Source organism: Manis javanica, chromosome 12 (assembly GCF_040802235.1).
Source record: "Manis javanica isolate MJ-LG chromosome 12, MJ_LKY, whole genome shotgun sequence".
Classification (NCBI taxonomy): Eukaryota; Metazoa; Chordata; class Mammalia; order Pholidota; family Manidae; genus Manis; species Manis javanica.
Window position 1 is genome coordinate 86731505 of NC_133167.1, and position 22940 is coordinate 86754444.

The window sequence follows — 22940 nt, forward strand, 5'->3', positions numbered from 1 at the left end:
AAGAGAAAGGGCAGGTAGGGAGAAAGGCGTTCATTTCTTACAGTCGCTAGCCAGGCTCAGCACCATCCAAACTCCTCCAGCCACGGCTGATGCTCTCCTTCCCCTGCCTGTCCGTTCTAGCAGGAACTTTTCCAGATGCCAGACCAGGAATGTTACATACCAGGAATGGAGGGGAGGAGAGAATGGTCATTTCCTCTCCACCCCTTGTCCTGGAGGTTGCAAGACCCTGCACTGGTTACAACCATTGATCTGTAAATGGACTTAAAAGGACTGCTGGATTCCTTACGGGAAGAGATAACCACACCGAGAAGCAGATATCCAACCAAGAGATTTATTTAGCGGCAGCTACGTGGCTGCCCGTGAGAGTGAGAGCAGTAGCGCGGGCTGGGGAGCTTTGGCTTCTATACCCTATTAAGGCACTGGCACCAGCTAATTGGCTATGGAGTCATTAGGGTTAGCTGGTGGGACTTTATTGGTCTGCGTCACAGGTGTTCACTTGTCGTGAGTGGGAAGCTGAACTTAATTCTGGGAAAGTGAAACTTAATGGCCACCACCTTAGATGGAAGAGTGTGGGGGTTGGGCACCAATTTTACTAACAGGACTATGGCTAGGTAGGAGGTTCTGGAAATTCTGCATTGACCCCCTTAGCTCTGTGCCCTCTGGAGCTTACACACAGGTTAGAGGAATGTAACAGTAGATTTATACTAACTAGATGAAGCACTTGTGAAGTGCCAGGCCATCCAAGCCTTCTTTCTTCCCAGGGTAACTCCTTCAATGCTCTCTGTGACCTCACGTAGTCAAGACCCTACGATGATGGCCAAGGGACAGGTGGAGAAACTGTGCTACCAAGGTCGGTGACTCACCCACAGTCAAATGCCTACTAAGTGGTTAAAGCGGGATGTTGAAAATGAGCTAGTAGCTCCTTATTATGTAATCATTACCACGACATTTGTTCCGTAAATATGTCACACCATGAACAAAACGGATGAACATATCCATTTTGTTGCTGCATCCAAACCCCACTGCCTTATGTCTGAAAAACAGAATATGTGCGTAGAAGCCGTGACACATACACACTGATATGGGCTACCAAGCTCACTGCCCTGGGCAGTGTCAGGACCCTTTAGTACAGAAAGCATGAAAAGTGGGGAAGTGACTGGTTGTCATGAAATGTGGCTGTGACAGCACATCCCCTTGGCTGTGCTGTTCACACCACACAGTGGTCGCAGGGTATGTGCTTCCTAGGAGGGATTACTGGGTTCAGCATACAAGGCTGCCCACCACATATGTCAACGGGAGGCCCTAGGGTATGGTCCTCAGAGAACGGAGACCTCTGTAAGGTGGATGCCTTGGAAGTAGATGACAACACCTGGGTCTCCTGTCATTGCCACCCCCTTCAAGGTGCACACATGAAAATGGCCTAGAGGCAGGGGTGACTTGCTCAAGATCACATAGCCTGAACCCAGGCCTGACTTGCGTGTTATTCAACGCTCCATGCCAACCCTGGTTGGCATTGTTCCATCTCTGAGCCTGTGTGTCAGACACACATGACACCAGCCCCCAAGAGTTGGAGGTGTCATCCATATATCCCTGAGGATGTACCTAGGGAGGAATGTCTGGCATGACCCTGCCTGTGCAGGTTGGGACATTGGGTAGCTCCTGGGAGGCACTGTGGGTTCAGCAGGACAGGGAACTGGTGAGAAAAAGAGGTCTGAGCTCAGCTCGTCTCCTCAGAGCTGGGACCCTAGGGACATTGCCAAATAGTGAGGGGAGGGTTCTGGTGGAGATCTGTGTAGTCATGCATGGCAAGGGGTCCGGGAGGATGGGCAGTCAGCAGCCCAGAGGGGCATGTGGGCGTGTCTGAATGCAGGGAGGGGCACATGAAATGGAACCTTCATGTCACTGATGACACGCCCAGTAGAACCTGAATTGTGACCTGGTGCCCAGTTCCTGGTCACAGACCCCAGTCCTGCTCACTTGACCGGAGACGCTCGACAGAGCAACATACGGTCTTGTTGTGCAGAGCCTTCTGAAGGCATGGAAGTCAGGGAAGCAAACAGGGGCGGTCTTCCTGCTCGCTGTGGGCGTTGGCTCAGAGACCACCTCCAACGCCTCTGTCCGTGTTGTCCAAGGAACCCCGAGGTAACACAGGGCACCCCAGAGCAGGCCACCCCAGGTCCAGGCCCCAAGTGTGACCCATCCCGGGATGACCTTCCCCCCGGCCCCTTCTGTGTGCGTGCGGTGGGTGTGGGGTATGGGCAGGACTGAAGGCTGGGGAGGAGGGGGGCCATTTCTGGGTGCCAGCATGTTGTGAGGTGGTGGCCCCCTGGTGGGGCAGTCAGTGTCACACCTCTGGTCTCATCATTCAGGACATGGAGGTGAGTGTTGGGACCAGGTACTTCCACGCACGTGTTAGTCCTGAGCCCAGGGTTTGTCCTCTCCTTCCCTCAGTGACCAGTCGTATGCAGATGACCCTGTGTGCCTGATGTCAGGGGCAGGGTCTGAGGCCCACATTTCCTGAGGGGAGGTCCAGGCAGCCCCAGGTGGCACCTCCCAAGCTACTAGGCACTAGCTTTTTGGAGCTCCACCCAGGGGAGCGTGGAGGAGCTGGTGGATGGATTCACCTACTCCATCTCTCTAGGCCTGGGGCAGGCTGTCTACACCCAGGACCCCGTTCCAAACCTGGCAATCTGCCAGGGGCTTCCCCACGAGAGTGGTTGACAGTCCCACTCCAGAGGGCCTGGAGTCTCATTCCCTGGGGGCACCCCTTCCCTCTCCTTGATCGCACCCCAGAGGGCTGGGGACTCTCGGGTGAGTTGCAAACCTCCCTCGTCCTGGTGGTTCCTGGGTTTCCCACTGACGATACACCCCCTGCCCCTTTCAGCATGAAGAGGAGTCAACTCTCCATGCAAATAAGATCCACAGGGGGAGGGCTCCCTGGACAGGTGTGAGGACGGCACAAGAGACACCTGTGCTGGAGCTACGGCCGGTGTCACCTGCTTCAGCCCTGGGGCCCGGAGCACCTGCCGGAATGGCACCGGGCCTGGCAGAGCCAGTGCCAGGTCCAGAGCCCACCAGCCCCTGTGCGGCGATCTCGGACATCCCGGGAGTGGTCTCGGGCCCCGAGGTGGAGCCCCATGAGCCTTCAGAACCCAGCAGGTGACCCATCTTTGGATTCCCACAGGCGGGCTGATGACTGGGGACTTCTTATTTGGGAGGATGGGAGAGGATGGGGTCCCGGGACACACAGGGTCAGGAAGGGGGAGGAGCAGTTGCCTGGACAGGCAGGGGAATGCAGAGTGGCCAGGCCCACACAAGGGTGGGCTGGGACGGCAGTGTGGCTGGGAAGACCAGGCTTCACACTCTTCCACCCCCAGGCCTTCCCCCAGCCCCAGGATGGGCCAGGCTAGGCGCCATGCCTGGGAGCCCAATGATGTGACCAGCGTCCTCCATGGCAGCGTCCACCACTTGGCCCAGGAGGAGCACCTGGGGCCCACTGTGGCAGAGCCGGAAGGTGAGGGGTTGCAGCCAGGGAACCGTCTAGGGTGGGCTTCCTGGACCAGGGTTGCCTGCAACGCAGTGAGGGCTTTTCTGTCATTGTAAGGTGTGGGGAATCAGCCCCGGGGTGACCCTTTCTCTGTGTCCTCCCTGCTCCAGAACCACGGCAGACGCAGCTGGCTCCAGAGACACAGGGAGGGCCGGCTTCATGGCTAGAGCCAGTTCAGGAGCTCCCTGAGACCCCTGTGCTGGAGCTACGGCCAGTGTCACCTGCGTCAGCCCCCGCAGAGCCGGAGGACGTCCCAGCAGTGCCCTCAGCCCCACTGCCGAGCCCTGAGCTTGAGCCCCATGAGCCCTCAGGCACAGGGCCCAGGGCACCTGCCAGAATGGCACCGGGCCTGGCAGGGGCAAAGCCAGCTCCAGAGTCCACCCTCCTGGCATTCCCCCCCCGCCTGGTTGCCGAGCAGCTGACCCTGATGTATGCGGTGAGTGGAGCAGGATCGAAGTTGGGGTGGGCCTTCCCTGTGCCATGCGCTGCCCCAGACCTGCTGTCCCGATGTGCACTCCTGTGATCTGGGCCCACATGCCACCTTCCCACCATATGCCCTGAGAAACTCTCCTCACCCCCAAGCCTTCACTGACCACACGGACAGTAGGGCTGGCACTTAGGGATCCTTGCAGACCAATGAGAAATAGCAGAAGGAAGGTGGGCAGGGCCTGGCTGGGGTGGGAGGGGCAGTGTAGTAGAGGGGTGCTCAGAGAGGTGCTGCCAGGGCCTTAGGTCCTCAGGCCATTGGCTGGCAGGCCTCCACAGCCTCCGCACTTCAGAGGCCCCTGCCATGTACCTGACAGACAACAACAAAGGCCTGGTTGGAGTTGTTTTGGGGGTAACTGCACCTGAGTGGGTAGCGGGATCCACGGGGTGACAGAATGGGAGGCAGATGCCCCAGGACGTGCAGGCATGAGCTGCCTTGTGCTGCAGGGAGGAGGTGAGGGAGGATGCCTGTTCTCAGTGAGGCCCTCTGTTCCCCACCATTGTGGGGTCCAGTGCATCCGTTCCCGGGTGCCTCAGTGGATGGAGTCCGAAGCCTAGACTGCCATAAGGCTCACACCACATCCTCAGTGGCCTGGGCTCCAGCTCTGACTGGTAACCACCTGGGCCCAGGGGCACCGTGGACACAGCTAAATGACACCCCCTTGCCATCCCCAGGAACTGTTCACCAAGGTGGCAGTGGACGACCGCATGACCCGCTGCGGGAGCCAGTCATACAACGGAAACGTTGAACACCTGGCCTCCACCAATAAGATCATAAAACAATTTCATGATGCAGCCAACATGGTCATCTCCTCCTGCCTCGGGGCCCCAGGCATGACGGCGCGGGACAGGGCCCGAGTGGTAGAGTTCTGGATCCAGGTGGCCAAGGTGTGCCATGGAACAGCCCCCAGGGTCCATCCTGGCATGTTGGGACCTTCTCCCCTCCTTGGCCAACTCTCAGGATGGAGTCCTACAGTCTGACCCTGCCTGGTCCCTGGGCCCCTCCTGCCAGGGACGTGCTGACCTGGACTCGCAGGCCCCGAGGGTGGGACAGCCATCCCTGGCCCCTTCCTTGGGTTGAGATACAGTCCTCCACCCAGGAGGGCTGCTCAACAGGTACTGGGTGTGCTGGGCTCCCTGGGTGCCTGTCTCCTTAAGGACAGGAGTTCATAGGGGGACAGAAGCAGGCCACGTTCTCAGCTCTGTCTTCCCTCCCAGGAGTGTCTGGACCTCGAGAATTTCGCACACCTCCATGCCATTCTCTTGGCCCTGCAGAGCCCTGCCATCAGTCGTCTGCAGTGCACCTGGGGACGTGTTTCCTGGTAGGTAGTCCTGTCACTAGGACCAGGGGACCTTAGTGGACCAGAGACACCACCCCTAGGTCTGGCAGTGTCCCCTCAGTCGGCTGGGGCTCCTGGGAGGCGGCAGACCCTGGGGACAGGGGCTTACAGGATGGCGGGCCCTCAGAGCCCCCGTGGGTTAGGCCAGCGGTTCCCCCTCAGGAATCGGGTTTCTTCGTCAGGTGTGGGTTGAAGCCAATGGGAGATGTTCAGCATGTGTTTTGCAGCAGGAGATCTCTGTCCCAAGGACAGCCACCTGTCCCAAAGCAGATCTGCCCCCAGGAGAACTGCAGGCCTCAGATTCCCCAGGACTAAGAGCCATGGTGGAAAGCCTCATGCAGGCTAGTGGAAAAGGGGTCCAACACCCCAAAGCCTCCACCTGTTGGCCACATGTCTCCCTCCTCTCTCCTCCCCTTAGGAAGAGCTCCAGGATGCATAAGAGACTTGAAAAAGAGAGGTGGCTTAACCGGAAGAGGCTCCTCAAGGTAAATGGAGGCTAGAGGTCTGGAGGGAGGGGATCCTTGGGGCAAGCCCTCTGCCGTGCTGTGGCCCAGCCTTGGGTGCTGACTCGAGGTGTGCATGGTGAGAGGGGACAGCTGATGGGAGAAGTAGGCTCCGCCTGGCCCCCAAGGTGTCCTGTTTGTCTCCCTCCCTGGCTCCACTTGACTGGGGGCCTGACATCCAGCGAGGACCCAGAGGACAGGCTCCTGTCAGGGCTGGGGCTAGGGCTGGCACTGGGCTGGCAGCAGGGGTGGGGCCTATGGCAGAGCAAGGTCAGCCCCTCCCCAGGGCCCCCTGAGCCCATCACTGCCCCTCTGAGGCCTCAGGCTCCTCATCTGGTCAGGGAAGGTTGTCACCCTGGGGTGCGGGCCTCCCAGGTGAGCAGGGTCCAGGGAGCACAAGATGGCCTTCAGCTTTGTGCCCATCCCACCCGGTCGTGTGAGGGGAGCCATGGTGATAGCCAGGTGACAGTGAGTGTTCAGGGCACCCTGGGAGGCAAAGGGAACTCCCCTGACACTCTGCAGGTGAGGAAGCCTCTCAGGACGGCCGGCAGTGGCCCAAGGACACCCATGAGTATAAGTGTGTGCTGGAGCTGCGATCGCCCTCAGCTGAGAGCCTGCTGGGGGTGGGGACAGCATAGCACCAGAGGACTCAGGCGAGGCATCCACCAACCAAGCTCTGATTTGTGGGAGGCCATGTGGGAGGGGAGCATGAGCACACCTGAGTGACCTGGACCTTGCAGGAGGCGACTTCCATGGTGACGCAACAGCATCGTTTCCTCCGGGAATCTGAGGATAGGCAGGAGGTGAGAGTGGCCTGGCCAGGGTCATGGCTGTGGGGGAGACCCTGTACTTGCTGCTGGTGCCACCAGCCCTGAACTGCCAGGACTGGGGTGACCAGGAGGGAGAGAGCAGCTGGGTACAGAGAGAAGTTGGAGGACGGGTGCAGGGACCACGGGTCTTGGGATTGGCCAAAAGCCAGCCCTGGGAGGGACAGGAGGGGAGAGCAGGGCAAAGGGAGGGCGTGGGAGGAAGCACAGGGTGGTCCAAGGGGAGCTAGGGGCTGCGAGTGAGGGGTTCAGGAGAGGCTCTATGGGCTCCCCTGAGGTAGACGGGGCACCTCCCCACCCCAGTGGCACAGCATGGTCCCCATCTTCGGATTGTTCATGGCTGGCCTCCTGGTCCTAGTCAAACCCCTGGAACAGAATGATGGGAATGAGGCCAGAGGGGCACAGGGTGTGCAGGATGGTGAGCTCTGAAGAGGAGAGAGACCCTAGTGAGCTGGAGCTCTCAGCACCAGGCCACCCGCCTCTTGGGAGTCTCCCCTCCACCCCAGGGGCTGGGCTCCTTGGAGAGGGCAGCCAGAAGGACCCCCTGCCCCCCTTAAGCCCCAGTCCCAGCCCCAGGGCAGGTGGGGCTGAGGGCTACAGGCTGCAGCCTCTGAGCAGGATGGCCTCTCCCTCAGGCCCTGCCCAGGGGGAGGGATGTTGCTCCTTCAAGGCAGGAAGCACAGGAGGGGGCTGCCCGTGCCTTCCTGCCTGAGGCCTCAGTCTCCGTGTCATCAGAGAGACTTGCATGGGAAGCTTGGCCTCAGCTCCCCAGTCCAGTCCCTCCTCCTCGGTACCCCAGATCCTGGCCTAGGTCTGAGTGCTCCAACTTGAGAAAGGGTGGGGAGGTTTAGGCCTCATTCTGGGTGCAAGGGGCTGTTTCTGATGCACTTTGGCTGCCTTGGTGCCTTCCAGGGTGACGGGATGAGACGGAGTTGAGCTACTGTAACACCCCGCCACAGAAAGTGAGGGGGGGGTGCAGAGCCCCTGGGCAGGACCCTGTCCGGCCCAACCCCTGGGTCTGACATGTCTTGAGAAGGTTAACACACCCAGAGCTGAGGACACTCAAGGCTTCGTCGGGTGGGGGATGGGGGTGGCATCAAGATGGCCTTCCTGGAGGAGCAGCTAGAGACCCAACAGTGGGAACAGGCAGGGCTAGATAGCATTGGAGGGAAGGCAGGTTCCCACGGGAGCAAAGATCAGGGACCATCCCATTGCTCCGCTCCTCACGCCCCTCCTTGTGTGCATCCTGTCCTTCCTCTGCCGCAGGAAAGTTCCATCCTACGTGAGATGCTCATACACAAGTACGTGGCCATGACGCATCACCTGCAACCCGAGGAGCACTTCAGAGCCTTCTTCCAGGCCGTGGAGACCCTGGATGACCAGAAGAGGTGAGGCTGGGCAGGACTCACGTGTGGGTTCCAGCTGCTGGCAGGCTCTGGGAGAAGGGCCCCTGACATGTGGCTCCAGGGACTCACAGGTGCCCCTCTGTCCTGCAGATACACCCTGTCCTGCCAGCTGGAGCCCCCAGGCCAGAGGGCCGGCAGAAAGGGACTCTTGTTCTTCAGGTCCCGCAACATTTAAACTTAGTGGCCAGAGTCAGGTAAGTTTCTGGCCTGGGGCCATTCGCAAGGGGTGGGCTGCTCCCCAGCCTCAGGGAAGCTTCGGGCCATGCTGGGTGTGGGGGGTTGTACTAAAGACAGGTTGGGCTGGGATTCTGCTCCACCGCGCAAACAGTCCTGTCAGGCTCAAGGGTGATTCCCCTCCCTCTCTGGGACCCAGTTTCCTCCTCTGTGAGTGGGTTATGCTCATGCGCCTCACTGTGACAGGGACCCCACGGGTGACGGTGATTGACAGGACCCTCTGCACAGGGCCAGGAGCACAGAGGGTAGTGAGGACAGGGTGGAAGCAGGATAACGGGGGGAACCTGGGATAACCTGCCTCTTCTGTTCACCTGCATGGCCCTGTAGCTGCTGTCATCAGGCCCACGACCCAGCTGGTACCCTGGCTGTGTGCGGAGGAGAGCTTCCCCTTTGGACAGGAGGCACCCGGCGCCCCAGGACCCTAGTCTGCTTCCTGCTCCTCTTCCTCCCGCTGCTCATCCTGAGCCTCGTCTGGGGCAGGTGCTCTTGCACCTCTTCCATCAGCAGACTTGGGCAGCTTCCCAGGCTGCTGCTGCAGGCTCAGGGACCCGTACGTAGCTGCAGCCAATGGAACAGACTGGAGAGCGCAGATATACATCCAAGTATATATATGGTCAATTAATACATGATAAAGGAGCCATGGACATACAATGGGGAAATGACAGCCTCTTCAACAGCTGGTGTGCGCAAATTGGACAGCTACGTACAAGAGAACGAAACTGAATTATTGTCTATCCCCACACACAAAAGTAAACTCGAAATGGATCAAAGACCTGAATGTAAGTCATGAAACTATAGAACTCTTAGAAGACAACATAGGCAAAAATCCCCTGAATATCAGCATGAGCACCTCTTTTCTGATTTCACCCATTTGCAGAGTATAACAACGAAGGAAAACTGAAAGAACAAAACAGCAACAGACTCACAGACTTCAAGAAGGGACTGGTGGTTACCAAAGGGGAGGGGTGAGGGAGGGCCGGTGGGGAGAAAGGGAGAAGGAGATTCAGGGGTATCATGATTGGCACACATGGTGTGTGGGGGGGAGCCGGGGGATAGACAGTGTAGCACAGAGAAGGCAAATAGTGACTCTGGCATCTTACTACACTGATGGGCAGTGACTGCAGTGGGGTATGGGGGGGACATGATAACAGGGGTGAATGTAGTAACCACATTGTTTTTTCATGTGAAACCTTCATAGGAGTGTACATCAATGATACCTTAATAAAGTAAGTAAGTAAATAAATAAATAATCTTACTTCTTGGCAAATAGTGAATCTGTGGCATCTTACTTCACTGATGGACAGTGACTGCAAAGGGGTATGGGGGGGAGTCAATAACATGGCTGAATGTATTAACCACATTGTTTTTCATGTGAAACCTTCATAGGGGTGTATATCAAGAATACTTTAATAATAATAATAATAATGAAGAATCTTACTTCTTAACTTCCTGGGTGTTAAAATTCAATCTCATCTTTAAGATGGGATCCTTCCTGCCTTTCACTATGTTGCCTGTGACTGGGTTTACTTGCCACATTAATTGCCCAGGTTATGTATTACTTGATTAGGGGCTGGAGGAGGAAAAGCAGCATCTGGGCAAAGTAAAAAATAAACTGGGCCTTTGAGCAGGCTAAAGTAAATTTTACAATAGTCTCATTTAATTGACACAATGAAAACATGGGCCATGCTGAGGCATTTTTCTTATCTGGGGTATGTATGTTCAAACATTCCAGGCCAGGTTACTCCTGGCTCCTTAGTTTTAACTAATCTTCACTAAAGAATGCTTATACTCCTAGGTTGATATTTTACTTTGGAGAATTAACGTGACTCTGATTTTGCTTAATTGTTTAATAGGGAGTTTTGGTAGGGGTCTTTTACCGGAAGCCCTCACGCTAGTCTGACTACACCCACGGTCCCTGTCTCAGAATCTCTGTGGCTAGTTATAAATTACTCAGCTGCAGACTACAAACCAAAATGACAGAAAGATATAAACTTTTAAATACAAGAAAATGCACTGTCAGTTCCGAGAGCAAAGTAAAGAAACTTCATTCCCAAGTAGAGAAAACTGAGAGATACCTCATGAAACATTTTTTAATTTTAAAGGCGCTTCCTCCAGGCGGCCTCTCCCCTGCCGCCCCGACGCGGGTCACACTTGAATTTCGGCCCGCCCAGCCGTCGCCCTCGAGGCCCCCGCCTGATAAATCCACACAACGCAAAACGCCCGCCGGCCTCCCCGTCTGCACGGCCCCGTCCCGGGACGGCGGGAGCAGGGCGGCGCCGCGGGGCGGAGAGCAGCCCCGCTCACCAGCTGGGCACGGACGGAGGAGCAGCGGCTCCAGGGAGCCCCTCCCACGCTGCCCCGACGAACTTCGCCGGCCGCTTGGACGTCCGCTCTCGGCGCACCCGCTCCGCTCCCTCCCTTCCCGTGCGGCCCCTCCAGCGGGGCGCGCCGACTCCCGATCCCCGGCCGGGCCCCGGGAGCCCACCACCCGCTTCGGCCGTTTCCCGGCCCCACGGGCCACGCGCCGCCCCCTCACCGGCTCCACCACGACCTCAGGCGAGGGCAGAGGACCCCGCGCCCCTTCCGGGTCCGGCTGCGCCCCGCAGCCACCTACCTTCCAGTCTGCAGGGCTGTCGCTGTCGCCTTCATCCCTGAAGTGGGTCCCGCTCTGGACCCTCCACCGCAGATCTGCAGCAGCGGGAGCCACTTCTCGGCCGAGCCCTCGACGGGCTTGGCGATGCGGTCGGCGTGGGCCAGGTTGCCCCACGCATTGTGCTGCTGCCCCTCAGCGGCCGCCGAGGCCGAAGGCACGCCCACGGCAGCGTAGGGGTTCCGTTCGCGCCGCCCGACGGCGCCGGCTGGAGGTGGCAGAGCTCGACTGGCTGAAGTCCGGCCGGGGCAGCGGCCTGAAGTCCGGGTTGATCCTCACCACCTGGAGCGCTTCGGCCAAGGTGACCGCCGCCCTCCGCCGCCGCAGGAGAGCCGAGAAGCGGCGACTGCGGCGCCGTGATCCCAGCGGGCGTGAGGAGGCGATCCGAGGCTGGGGGGCGAGGTCGGTGCCGCCAGCGCACGCGCACCTAGAGGAAGGCGCAGGCGAGCACTTCGCGGACGCAGAACTTCCCGGGTCCATCAACATCTGGACTCCGCCGGTTCCGCTGCGCAGACGCGACGGCAGGGCGCTCCTTCGGACACAGCCAGCGGACCGAAGCATGCAAGGAGCTGCGAGAGGAGCCTCTCCCGGCGGTATTCTCGATGCTACTAACTGGAATACGGCGGCGGCAGCTCGTGCAGCTACTACGCAGCCGTCGGACTTAGGTGTCTCCGCGAGCGCCCAATGGCTGCCTTCGCCACGGCACCGGCCGCCTCTGACTGACGGACCCTGCGGCCAATGATCCCGCGGAGCTGCGCAGGCAGCCACTGGGAGCGTGGCTGGGTGGGGCCGGGGCGGAGTCCGCGCAGGGCTGTGTTTTTCTTCACATCCCGGCTCGCCACCTGGAGACCGCTTCTGCTTTCCGGGCGCCTTCGCGTGTCTGATGCCCTCGACCGCGCGGCGCGCTGTGGCTGCCAGCCGCGGACCCGCGTGCAGGAGGCAGCGGCACTTTGCTTACTACTGAGGCGCGAGGCCGAGCGCTCGGGGAGCCGGGGAGCCCGCCGCTCCGCCTCTCCCGACCTCCGCGCGCGGCCGGGACGGCGTGGGATTCCACTCGGAATAGTAGTGCAACAGCATTCTGTGTATTAATTTTGTATCCTGTAACTTTGCTGAATTCAGATATTATCTAGAAGTTTTGGAGTGGTTCTTTAGGGTTTTTATTATATACAATATCATGTCATCTGCAAACAGGGACAGTTTGACTTCTTCCTTACCAATCTGGATACTGGTTTTTATTTTTACCTGGCACAACTTTATTGGGTAATTGCCATTCATATTGAAGTGCTAAGGTAACTAAAGTACTACAGATAAGTAACATATCAGGAATGTGCATTTTAAAATAAGTTCTCCGTTTTTTTTCTTTGTATATATATTTTTTTCAGATGAATTGCAATTACCGTGGATATGTTGCAGGTTTCCAAATTCTCTTGTGTCACTCAACACTTGTTCAGGACTCAGGTTGTAGCCTATTTAAAGATATTCCATGGGCAGTATTAGGTCCTGGTAGTCTATGAGCTGACCCTGTTTTTCTACTTCTACTCACCTTTATTATTTCAGTTCCCTAGAGGGTGAACCAGATTTCCAGTAAGATAGAGTTGATCACTGTGCCAGCCTCTGTTCCCGAAGGGAGGCTGCATATTGATTGTGGTGAGATCTGCTGCTTGAGGCTGAGGAATCCTGAATGCAAGAGGTATTGACTGGTCTCTATACTCCTTTAGTTTTCCCAAATTCTTTCTTTTTACCGAGTTCTTGATTTCCTGGGATGCGTAATAATTGCCGAATGCCTGGATCTGATGGAAACTGTGGCTCTGCTCCCATTAATTTTTAGATGAGTAGTATCTTCAGCCCACACAAAGAAATTATTTAGGACATTGAACGTCATGCGGGACCTGTCTCATGTCTCAGAAAGAAGAAAGGGACCTAAGACTAAGGAAGAGAGTGCCTAAAGGTCCTACAGGCTATCTATACCCGAGGAAGGGGTCTTAACCAGTATAAGCACATAGATCCATGCCCGCAACATACTTTCTTTTAGATGTTCAATATTTCTATTAGAAATATTTGTAATATAAAACATTATGCATCCTGTGGTATTAGTGGTCCAGCTCTGGGGTAACAGAGGTAAAGAAGAATAAAGAGGTAGAGTAGAAAAACCAGGGTGACTTTAAATGTAAAAAAAATATTCTGACCTAATTTTCTCATTAGAGTATTAGATTGTGGTTTTGGTAGAATCATTTCAGACTTGTTTGATTATTTTAACATTCTGGGGAACACTGCAGTTTAAAAACATCTCATATGGAGTTGAACCAACAGAGACTGTATCAGGATTCGTGCACATCATTTATGAAGAAGGAAACGATAACCCTAATATTCCTCTCCTGGGAGACAATGACACATATAGCCGTAATAATTTGCAGTATCAAGACAGTAAAAGTTCAGAGTAAGTGTTGGCTTTTTAATTTTATCTTATTCGGTATAATTTTGTGAAATGAAAAGCATTTCCAGAGCAAAATTTGGTGACTTGCAAATGTTAAAGTCATTTTACTTCATGAAGGCCCTGCATGATTTTTAAAATGGATAGAGAACAAAATTAAGCTTTTTGTTATGCTTGTTATTAGGTGAAAATTTAGCAGGAATCTAGGTAATTAATCTTAGAATGGTGAGCACAGGGTGCTGGCTTCAGGGTGTGTGTGTGTCAAGTGCTGCAGGCTGATGGGTGGTTGTGGATGAATGCTGGTGAAGTGTCCAGTTGGTTCATGGGTATGGCTCTTGCTGGAATTTGTGAGTTAATAGACTACATAGCTGGTTGTTATAATCTACACATTTGCTGTCAGTCCCTGTCCCATTTCCCTACTCCTCTGTGTCCCTAGACTATTCAACTGTGCCAATTCCCCCAAAGTTCCAGGTAGGATGAGACAAAAGTGGGCCTCTTGGGCCGTGTTTCACAGCGCTGGGGAAACTAGGCTCTCATATCCCTTTTACTTTCCCTCTCAGAGAAATTATGGGCCATGAAGGTCTCTCTTGGCATTGAGTGTGCCACCTTGGGGGAGGGGTGATGTGGATAAAGTGAAACCTTTCCTCTTACCACCTTCAATGAAGCTACTCTCAGATTTTTTGCTTCACCAGGGGACTGGAATCTTTCAGTTGGATTCCCAGCTCCCATAAAAGTATTCTTATCCATAGTAGTTGCTAAAATAGGTGTTTCTGTGTGGATATACAGCCTGGAATCTCCTATTCTGCCATATTGTTGATGTCACTCTCCTCTTCTTTTCATTACTGGAAATATCTTAATTCTTCATATTAACTGTAACTTTAATAAAATTAACTAACCTACCAGCAGAATCATAGAACCCATGAATGGACTAACCAAAGGAAAAGAAACTGGGGAGAATGGGAGAGGGAAGGGAGGGATAAGGGTAGGGAAAAAGAAAGGGGGTATTACGATTAGCATGTATAATGGGGGGAGCATGGCGAGGGCTGTGCAACACAGAGAAGACAAGTAGTGATTCTACAACATCTTACTATGCTGACGGACAGTGACTGTGGTGGGGTTTGTGGGGGGGACTTCGTGAGGAGGGGACCCTTGTGAGCATAATGTTCTTCAGGTAATTGTAGATTGGTGATATCAAAAGACAAAAAAAGAAAAAAAATTAACTAACCTATCAAACATAAGCTGTATAAAAGATAACCAAATTCCCTATCATTGCTGCACCAAAAGAGAATACCTTTTCTGCTGCACAACCACATTCAGACATCCACAGGGATATGTGAACCACTTCTGTTGAGGCTGTGGTAATAGTTGTGATTCTTATTGTCCTTAGGCCCAGTTATCACAAGGTGCTAACCATGAGTTTTCTGACATACACATTGCTTTCTTTATTGTGCAGTCAAGGATCATAGGGTGGTCCAAGGCAATAAATTAATCCACCCATTCCTGGTTCAGTTGTGTAAAGGGACACAGCCCTTACCTTGAATTATATAGTACATATACAGACTGACAGTCTTGGGGAGAAAAATATTAAAAACTAAAATAAAAACAAAATTAAAAGAGTTTACTAGAAACACTCAGAAATAAGGAGTTAGCAGTTTAAAAGTTTTATGGCCATTTGGATGTTAGCCAAGGAAAGAAAAATCAGTGGAAGAGCCAGTGAGATGCTAAAGTTTGGCTGAAAGAGCATTTGAGGAACTGGGTTTTTATGGGTCTTGAAAAAGATGTTGGGTGAAAGAAGCCAATCTGAAAAGGCTAAATACTGTATGATTCTAGCTACATGACATTCTGGAAATGGCAAAAGTGCAGAGACAGTAAAAAGACCAGTGGTTGCCAGGAACTGAGGGACAGATTAATAGGCAGAGCATGAAGGATGTTCAGGGCAGTGAAAATACTCTGTATGATATCAAATCAATAGCTACTTGTCATTATACATTCGTCCAAACCCATGGAATGTGTGACACTGAGAGTGCGTGTAATGTAAACGATGGGCTTTGAGTGGTGGTGATATGTCACAGATGCTCATCAGTTGTAGCTGATGTACCACTCTAGGGAGACATGGATAACATGGGAGGTATTGCATGTATGGAGCAGGGGTTATATGGAGAGCCTCTGTACTTTCCCTTCATATTTTCTGGTATAAGAAGTAACCCTTTATTAACAAAAGAAATTGGAGTATAAGTAAGACTGCCATTGATACACATTTATAAAAGGAAGCATATTCTGAAGAAACAAGTACTCATATTTTTCATTATACTTATATGTATTTTCCTTTGGAAACAATTTTGATTATTGGTTTTGATTTGGATGCTAAGTCCATAAACTTGGGTGGCACACACATTGTGCTTTGTACTCCCACCCATCACTTGGAGAATTTGTATCAGATTTGCTATAGGTAGCAGATCTTTGTTGACAAAATGAGAAAAACACACAGAAAACCTACTGGGTGGGGCAAATGTTATATAAGCTGGGCGTCTAGTACCTTTGAAATCTAAAATAAATTTGAGTTAACTTGCATAGGATAGTGATGATAGCCATGAGGATTTGGGCTTTCGTTGAGGAAAGTGTTTGCAATGATGATGTTTAGATGTTTCTTGGCATAAACAAGTGTACAGAAAGGGAGCCCTAAAAGCTATCAGCTAATGCTTACGTGCTGAAGAGATATTTAATTAGGGAAGTAATTTTTTTCAGTTGTTTGCAATGTGGTAAGTGAAAGAAACCTTTCTCTTTGTGTCCTTACAGTATCTTCTTTTAAGATTTACACAGTTTTTTTCTAAATGTTTATAATGTGTATTTATTGTTTTGTAAATGGTTGCTGATTTCTGCTCTAAGGATGGCATATGGGAAAATCAGATGCTGCCTGTGTGAGCATAGACATAATGAGTTGAAAGTAACTTATATATTAATTCCTTAGCTCTACTTTCTTTCTTCTTCATCATTATGGTAGTCTGCTTATTTTGAGTTTCTCACTTCTTTCACTAGCATTTCCATTCCTTTATGCAAAATAAATTCCATCACCTAAATTTCTCTGCGATGCTTAGGTAGCTGACAAGGGGACTCAGAGTCTCCTCAGTGCTCTTAGTAACTTGGAAGAAAATGGATGGAAATTTAAAGGCTGTGGAGAAAATAAACTTAAGTATCACTGATGTGTAATCTTTTTATGTTCCTTTTCCCTTCTAGTTAATGCCACTGATTGAGTAGAATTCAGGAGTGGGTCTGTTCAAAGCCGCTTGCTGATGAGTGATGGCTTCAGCTTATGGCTTGTATAGTCCAGTTTGATTAAGCTTCCTACAAATGTGTGGATCGTTAGCTTCATCAAAATACACAATTTCTTGCACACCCACAGTTCATGTTCTTTGAGAGTGAAATTTTTCATTCTTAGTCCTCTCTTTAGGCCTTCATTGGCCAGGTCATAGAAGAGAATTCCAAGTTACTGTCCAGATCAATATAAATGCCAAGACTTCAAGGAGGAGATGAGATACAGTTTTTTGTGAATATTATAATTTTGCTCTGCTTTTCTGCCAGAATCACCATTGCACCATCTAGCAAGACAATGACTACAGCAGTCTTTAAACATAATTGCGATATACCTAACCAAATGACCATGAAAATTAGGAGGAACAGAAAAGTACTCCAGATCCATGATTCAATGTTTCTCCTATGTGAAACCAGAAAAGTAAATCTCAGTGCTGACCAGATACATTTAGAGCGAGGTAGTGAGATGTCAGCTAGTGTCCCTCAAGTTATTTACCTTATTTACTGTTTCTTTAGTATTAGAAGTGATTTTGAGTGCTTTTTAAAGCCCCCTGTTGGAATTGGAGGTCTAAGTGCAACAGTCTTCCCCCAGAATACTGCAAATTTATTCTTGGTGGCAAGTGTATCACCTAAAGCATCTTTATTTCAAAGAAATGTCTGTCCAGTCCTAGTGACCACTTGTGTTAATGCATCCAGTATGTAAGTCTGGCCTGTCAATCAGCTTGTATACTAATTTTTGGAAAAGAGTCCCACTTTGAGAGCCTAGTAAACATAATTTTCTTCATGTAATTGTACATTAATGATAACAAAATAAAAAATAAATAAAAAATAAAGAGTCCCACTTTGTGTACCTCCTGCAGAGCTTGGGAGCAAAAGGAGGCTCAATCATTACTGTGTTTCAATCCAAATTTATCATAATCCTTTGATTATGTCATAATTCTTGGGCTAGTTAATTGGAATGTTCTGGAGTAGGATTTGATATAATTCTGTAATAAGCTTTAGCTTTCCAAGATAAAAACATGACTTATAGGCAATAGCCAATAAAAATCCTATTCCACAGACCTCGTACAAGTCATCACGTGCTGCCGCATTACTGGTTTCTTGCCAACATATGCTTATGGGGTTGTAATGTTGAATGACATAGATTATGCATGAAGCCATATGATTTAAATTTGGGAAATATATAAAGATACATGGCAAAGGACCTTGAGTTTAAGTAGTAAGTCTTTTTTTCTATTAGATCAGTAAAGATACCTCAACTGGAAATGTGTGACTTTTTTTTAAGTTCCTTACCAAATTCTTCAGTGATACTTATGCACATGCAGCAACTTCCTGTTCTAGGTGTAATATAAAATGATGTTAAAGTTGTCATTTAGTTTGTGGTGATGTTTGTTCTCTAGGAGGTAGAAATTCTCATTAATTGTAAAGTCATATACATAATTTTTGGGATAATCATCACTAAATTGAGTTGTGTGGTACCTAGTGGGATGTGACTACAAACCCAACAGTTACCTCAGTGTTTCTTCTCAATCTCAGCATTGATGACATTTTATGCCAGACAATTCCTTTTTGTGAGAGGTGAGTTGAGAGATTGTCCTGGGCAATTGTGGCATATTTAGCAGAATCCATGGCCTTTGCTTACTAGATGCAATGCCTGCAGACATTTTTGGTTTTCACACCTGGGGTGGGACTGACATGGGCCCCTAGAAGATAGAAGTCAGGAACGCTGGTTAACATCCTAGAAGGCACAGAACAGTACCTAGAACAAAGAATTATCTGGTCCCAAATGTCAAGATTTATTAATGCCATCTTGTTAATTGCTTTCTGGCTGTTTTGTAGTTCTGATGGGAGAAATTATTTGCAAGCCATATATCTGATAAGAAATTAATGTCCAGAATATATGGAAAATTCCTAAAACTTAACAAAACTCAGAAATGGGCAAAGGACTTGAGTAGACATCTCTCCAAAGAAAATATGCAAATGGCCAATAAGCACGTGAAAAGAAGCATCATTAGGGAAATGCCCATCAAAACCACGGTGAGATACCACCTCACACTCACTAGGGTGACTACTACCAAAGAAACAGAAAGCAACAAGCATTGGTGAGGATGTAGAAAAGCTGGAACCCTTGTGCGTACTTGGTAAGAATGTGAAATGGTACAGCTGCTTTGGAAAACAGTATGAAGTTTCCTCAGAAAATTAAAAATAGAATTACTGTATGGCCAAGCAATCCCCCTTCTGGGTATATACCCAAAAGGATTAAAAGCAGCATCTGAAAAAAGTATCTGTACACCCACGTTCATAGCAACAGCATTCCCGAAAGCTAAAACTTGGAAGCCACCCAACTGTCTATCAACAGATGAATAGGTAAAGCGGAATGCGGTCTCTACAAACAACAGGATATTACTCAGCCTTAAAAAGGGTAGAAAATTTGCAGAATGGATACAATGTGGATGAACCTTGAAGACATTCTGCTATGTGAAATAAGCCAGTGACAAAAAGACAAATACCGTATGAGTCTACTGATAAAAGGTACTTAGCATAGTTAAATAACATCGACAGAAAGTAGAATGGTGGCTGACGGGGGTCTGGGGAAAGAAGGAATGGAGAGTTATTCTTTAATAGGTGTGGAGTTTCAGTTTTACAAGATGAAAAATTTATGGGGATAGAGATAGTGATGGTTACACAACAGTGTAAATGTATTTAATAGCACTGAACCATACACCTAAAATGCTTAAGATGGTAACTATTTTATCTCTTTAAGATTCTTAAAAATAATCCAGCTAAAAAGATTTTTAAAACTTCATTGTATTATTTCCTTATTCTGGATGTGATTAGCAACTAGTGTTTTTAATACCAAATTTTGTGTTTATATCTAATATTTAATTTCTTGAAGCTTGGTAACTATTTTTCCCCATAACTAGTTGATGTTATGGCTGGAAGTTTGTACTCTTTGGCCAAAATTTCCCTATTTCCACTACCCCAAACCTCTGATAACCGCCATACTACTCTCAAAGTATTTCTCTGAGTTTGACTTTTTTATATTCCACACATAAGTGATCATACAGCATTTGTCTTTCTTTCTCTTTTTGACTGATTTCATTTAGCACACCTTTCAGTTTCTGCCAGAGCTCTCAAATGGCAGGATTTTCTTCTTTTCCAAATAATTTGTATATATAATTATGCATAGTATAATTATATGTCTATATATAATATACATAATATTTTCTTTTACATTCATTTACCAGGGGGCATATAGGTTGTTTCCCTATTTTTGCTATTGTGGATGCTGCTGCAGTGGACGTGGGAGTGTGGAGATCCTGATTTCAATTAGTTTGGATAAACACCCAGAAGCTGAATTGCAGGATAATATGGTAGTTCTATTTCTAAGATTTTAAGGAGCCTCCATACTGTTTTCCATAGTGGCTGTACCAACTTATATTCCCACCAACACTGTCCCACCTTTTCTCTGCATCCTTGGCAACATTAATCTTTTCTTTGTGGTGATAGCAAATGTGACAGGTGCGAGGTGGTGACCTCACTGGGGTTTTGATTTGCAGGTTATTAGTGTTGTGGAGCACTTGTTAATCTACCTGTTTATTATTTTTTTATCTTCTTAGGAAAATTCCTATTTATATCCTTTGCCCATTTTCCACTCTTTTTATTTTATTTTTGCTATTGAGGTGTATGAGTTCTTTATATATTTGGAATGTTAATGCCTCAGATACATGACTTGCACATATTTTCTTCCCTTGTGCACGTTGGTTTCTCATTTTGTTGATTGTTTCTTTTACTGTGCAGTAGCTTTTAAGTTTTAAGAGGTTCCACTTACTTATTTTTGCTTTTGTTGCTTGGGCTTTTGGTGTTATATCCAGGAAACCACTGTCAAGACCAATGTCAAGGAGCTTTTCCCCTATCTTTCCTTCTAGGGATTTTACTGTTTTAGGTCATATGTTTAAGTCTAATTTGTTTGAGTTCATTTTTGTGAATGGTGTAAGATTAAGGTCCCATTTCATTCTTCTGCTTGCAGTTCTCCAGCTTTCCGAGCACCGTTTATTGAAGATATTCTCCCTTCTCAATTCAGTTTCCTGGCTCGCTTGTCAATGTTAGTGGACTGTATATGCAAGGTTTGTTTCTGGTTTCTCAGTTCTGTTCCTTTGGTCTGTCTGTTTATTTTTATGCCAATACCATATTGTTTTGATCATTATAGCTTTGTAGAATAGTTTAAAATCAGGAAATGTGATGTCGCTGGCTTTGTTCTTCTTTCTTAGGACTGCTTTGTTTATTTGGGGTCTTTTGTGGCTCCATAAAAATTATGATTCTTTTTTCTATTTCTGTGAAAAAGCCATTGGACTTTCAATAGAGATTGCATTGAATGTAAAGATAGCTTTGGGTAACATGGACATTTGACAATATTAATTCTTCTAATACACAAATGTGGAATATCTTCTTATTTGTGTCTTCTTTAATTTCTTTTGTCAGTCTTGTTTTCAGTGTACAGATATTTCACCTCCTTGGCTAAATATATTCCTAAATATTATATTTTTTAGATGCTATCATAAATGTGATTGGTTACAGTATTTCTTTTTCAAATGTTTTGCTATTGGTTGGTAGAAATGCAGCTGTCTACTGTATGTTTATTTTGTATCTGGTAACTTTACTAAATTCATTTATTAATTCTAAGATTTTTTTGGTAGAGTATTTAAGAATTCCTATATAAGAACATATCATCTGCAAGCAAAGGCAATTCAATTTCTTCCTTTTGATTTGGATGCCTTTTATTTCTTTGTCTTGCTTAGTAGCTCTAGCTAGGACTTCTACTACTATATTGAATAGGAATGATGAGAGTGAGTCCCATTACCTTTTTCCTGATCTTGGATGAAAAACTTTCAGCCTTTCACCACTGAGTATGATATGAGTTTGTAATATATGGATTTTATTGTGTTCAGTTATATTTCTTCTATACCCAATGTTTTGAGCATTTTTCATCATGAAAGAATGTTGAATTACATCAAATGCCTTTTTTGCATCTGTTGAGATGATCATATCCTTTTTATCTTTTGTTCTATTAATGTGGTATATCCATTTATTTATTTGCATATGTTGAATCATCCTTGCATCCCAGAAATAAATCCCTCTTGATCATGGAGAATTATGCTTTTGAATGTGCCATTGAGTTCAGTTTGCTAATATTCTAGTGAGAACTTTTGCATTTTTGGTGTTATATCCAGGAAACCACTGTCAAGACCAATGTCAAGGAGCTTTTCCCCTATCTTTCCTTCTAGGGATTTTACTGTTTTAGGTCATATGTTTAAGTCTAATTTGTTTGAGTTCATTTTTGTGAATGGTGTAAGATTAAGGTCCCATTTCATTCTTCTGCTTGCAGTTCTCCAGTTTTCCAAGCACCGTTTACTGAAGATATTCTCCCTTTTCAATTGAGTTTCCTGGCTCGCTTGTCAATGTTAGTGGACTGTATATGCAGGGGATATGTATATGTACTTTTCTTATACTGTCCTTATCTGGCTTTGAGAGCAGGATAAAGCTAGCCTCATAAATTGAGTTTGAGAGCTTTTTCTTCTCTTCAGGTTTTTGGAATAGTTTGAGAAGAACTGGTTTAATTACTCTTTAAATTTTTGGTAGAATTCACCAGTGAGAACCTTTAGTCCTAAAGTTTTCTGTGTTGGGAGGTTTTCAATTACTGACTCAATCTCCCTATATGTTATTGAAGTGTTCAGATTTTGTATTTCTTCATTATTCACTCTTAATAGTTTTTATGTCTTTTAGTACTTAATCTGGTTTGCTGACATATAATTGCTCATAGTAGTATCTCATGATCCTTTGTATTGCTGTGATATCAGCTGTAATGTCTCCATTTTAATTTCATTTATTTTTATTTATTTGAATCTTTTCTTTCTAACAGTCTAGCAAAAGTTTTGTCAATTTTATTTTTCTTTTCAAAAAAAAGAGCTCTTATAACCTTTGCAAACAATATGGCTTCTCTCTCACTTACCAACTTTACATTTCCCTGTATGGCCCCGGGAGATGACTGGTTAGCCAGAGACGGGTAAGATTCCTCAAGGGAGGAACAACCTAAGACAGGCACAGTCGCAGGGGGGCCATCAGGTGAGAATTTGGGGATCAACAGAGGTGAGGCTCAGAACCTCACCCCCCCTGCTTTGAGAGAAATCTTCTGCATCCGTGGATGTC

The 22940-nt window shown here is 48.5% G+C and overlaps 1 protein-coding gene across 2 annotated transcripts; it reads left to right on the forward strand.

Annotated features, from left to right (window-relative positions):
- The first annotated feature begins 214 nt into the window (after nucleotides 1-214).
- Nucleotides 215-10201, forward strand: LOC140845194 (ral-GDS-related protein-like). Of its 2 annotated transcripts, XM_073218983.1 has the most exons (12): nucleotides 215-850; nucleotides 2024-2142; nucleotides 2885-3159; nucleotides 3378-3514; nucleotides 3658-3983; nucleotides 4709-4921; nucleotides 5252-5355; nucleotides 5792-5858; nucleotides 6617-6679; nucleotides 7970-8091; nucleotides 8200-8303; nucleotides 8671-10201. In XM_073218983.1, exons 1-11 carry the CDS (start codon nucleotides 775-777, stop codon nucleotides 8282-8284), a joined length of 1587 nt encoding a protein of 528 aa, XP_073075084.1. In that variant the 5' UTR covers nucleotides 215-774; the 3' UTR covers nucleotides 8285-8303; nucleotides 8671-10201. The 2 variants fall into 2 exon arrangements, with proteins under 2 accessions (XP_073075084.1, XP_073075085.1); XM_073218984.1 differs by lacking the exon at nucleotides 2024-2142.
- The last annotated feature ends 12739 nt before the right edge of the window (nucleotides 10202-22940 follow it).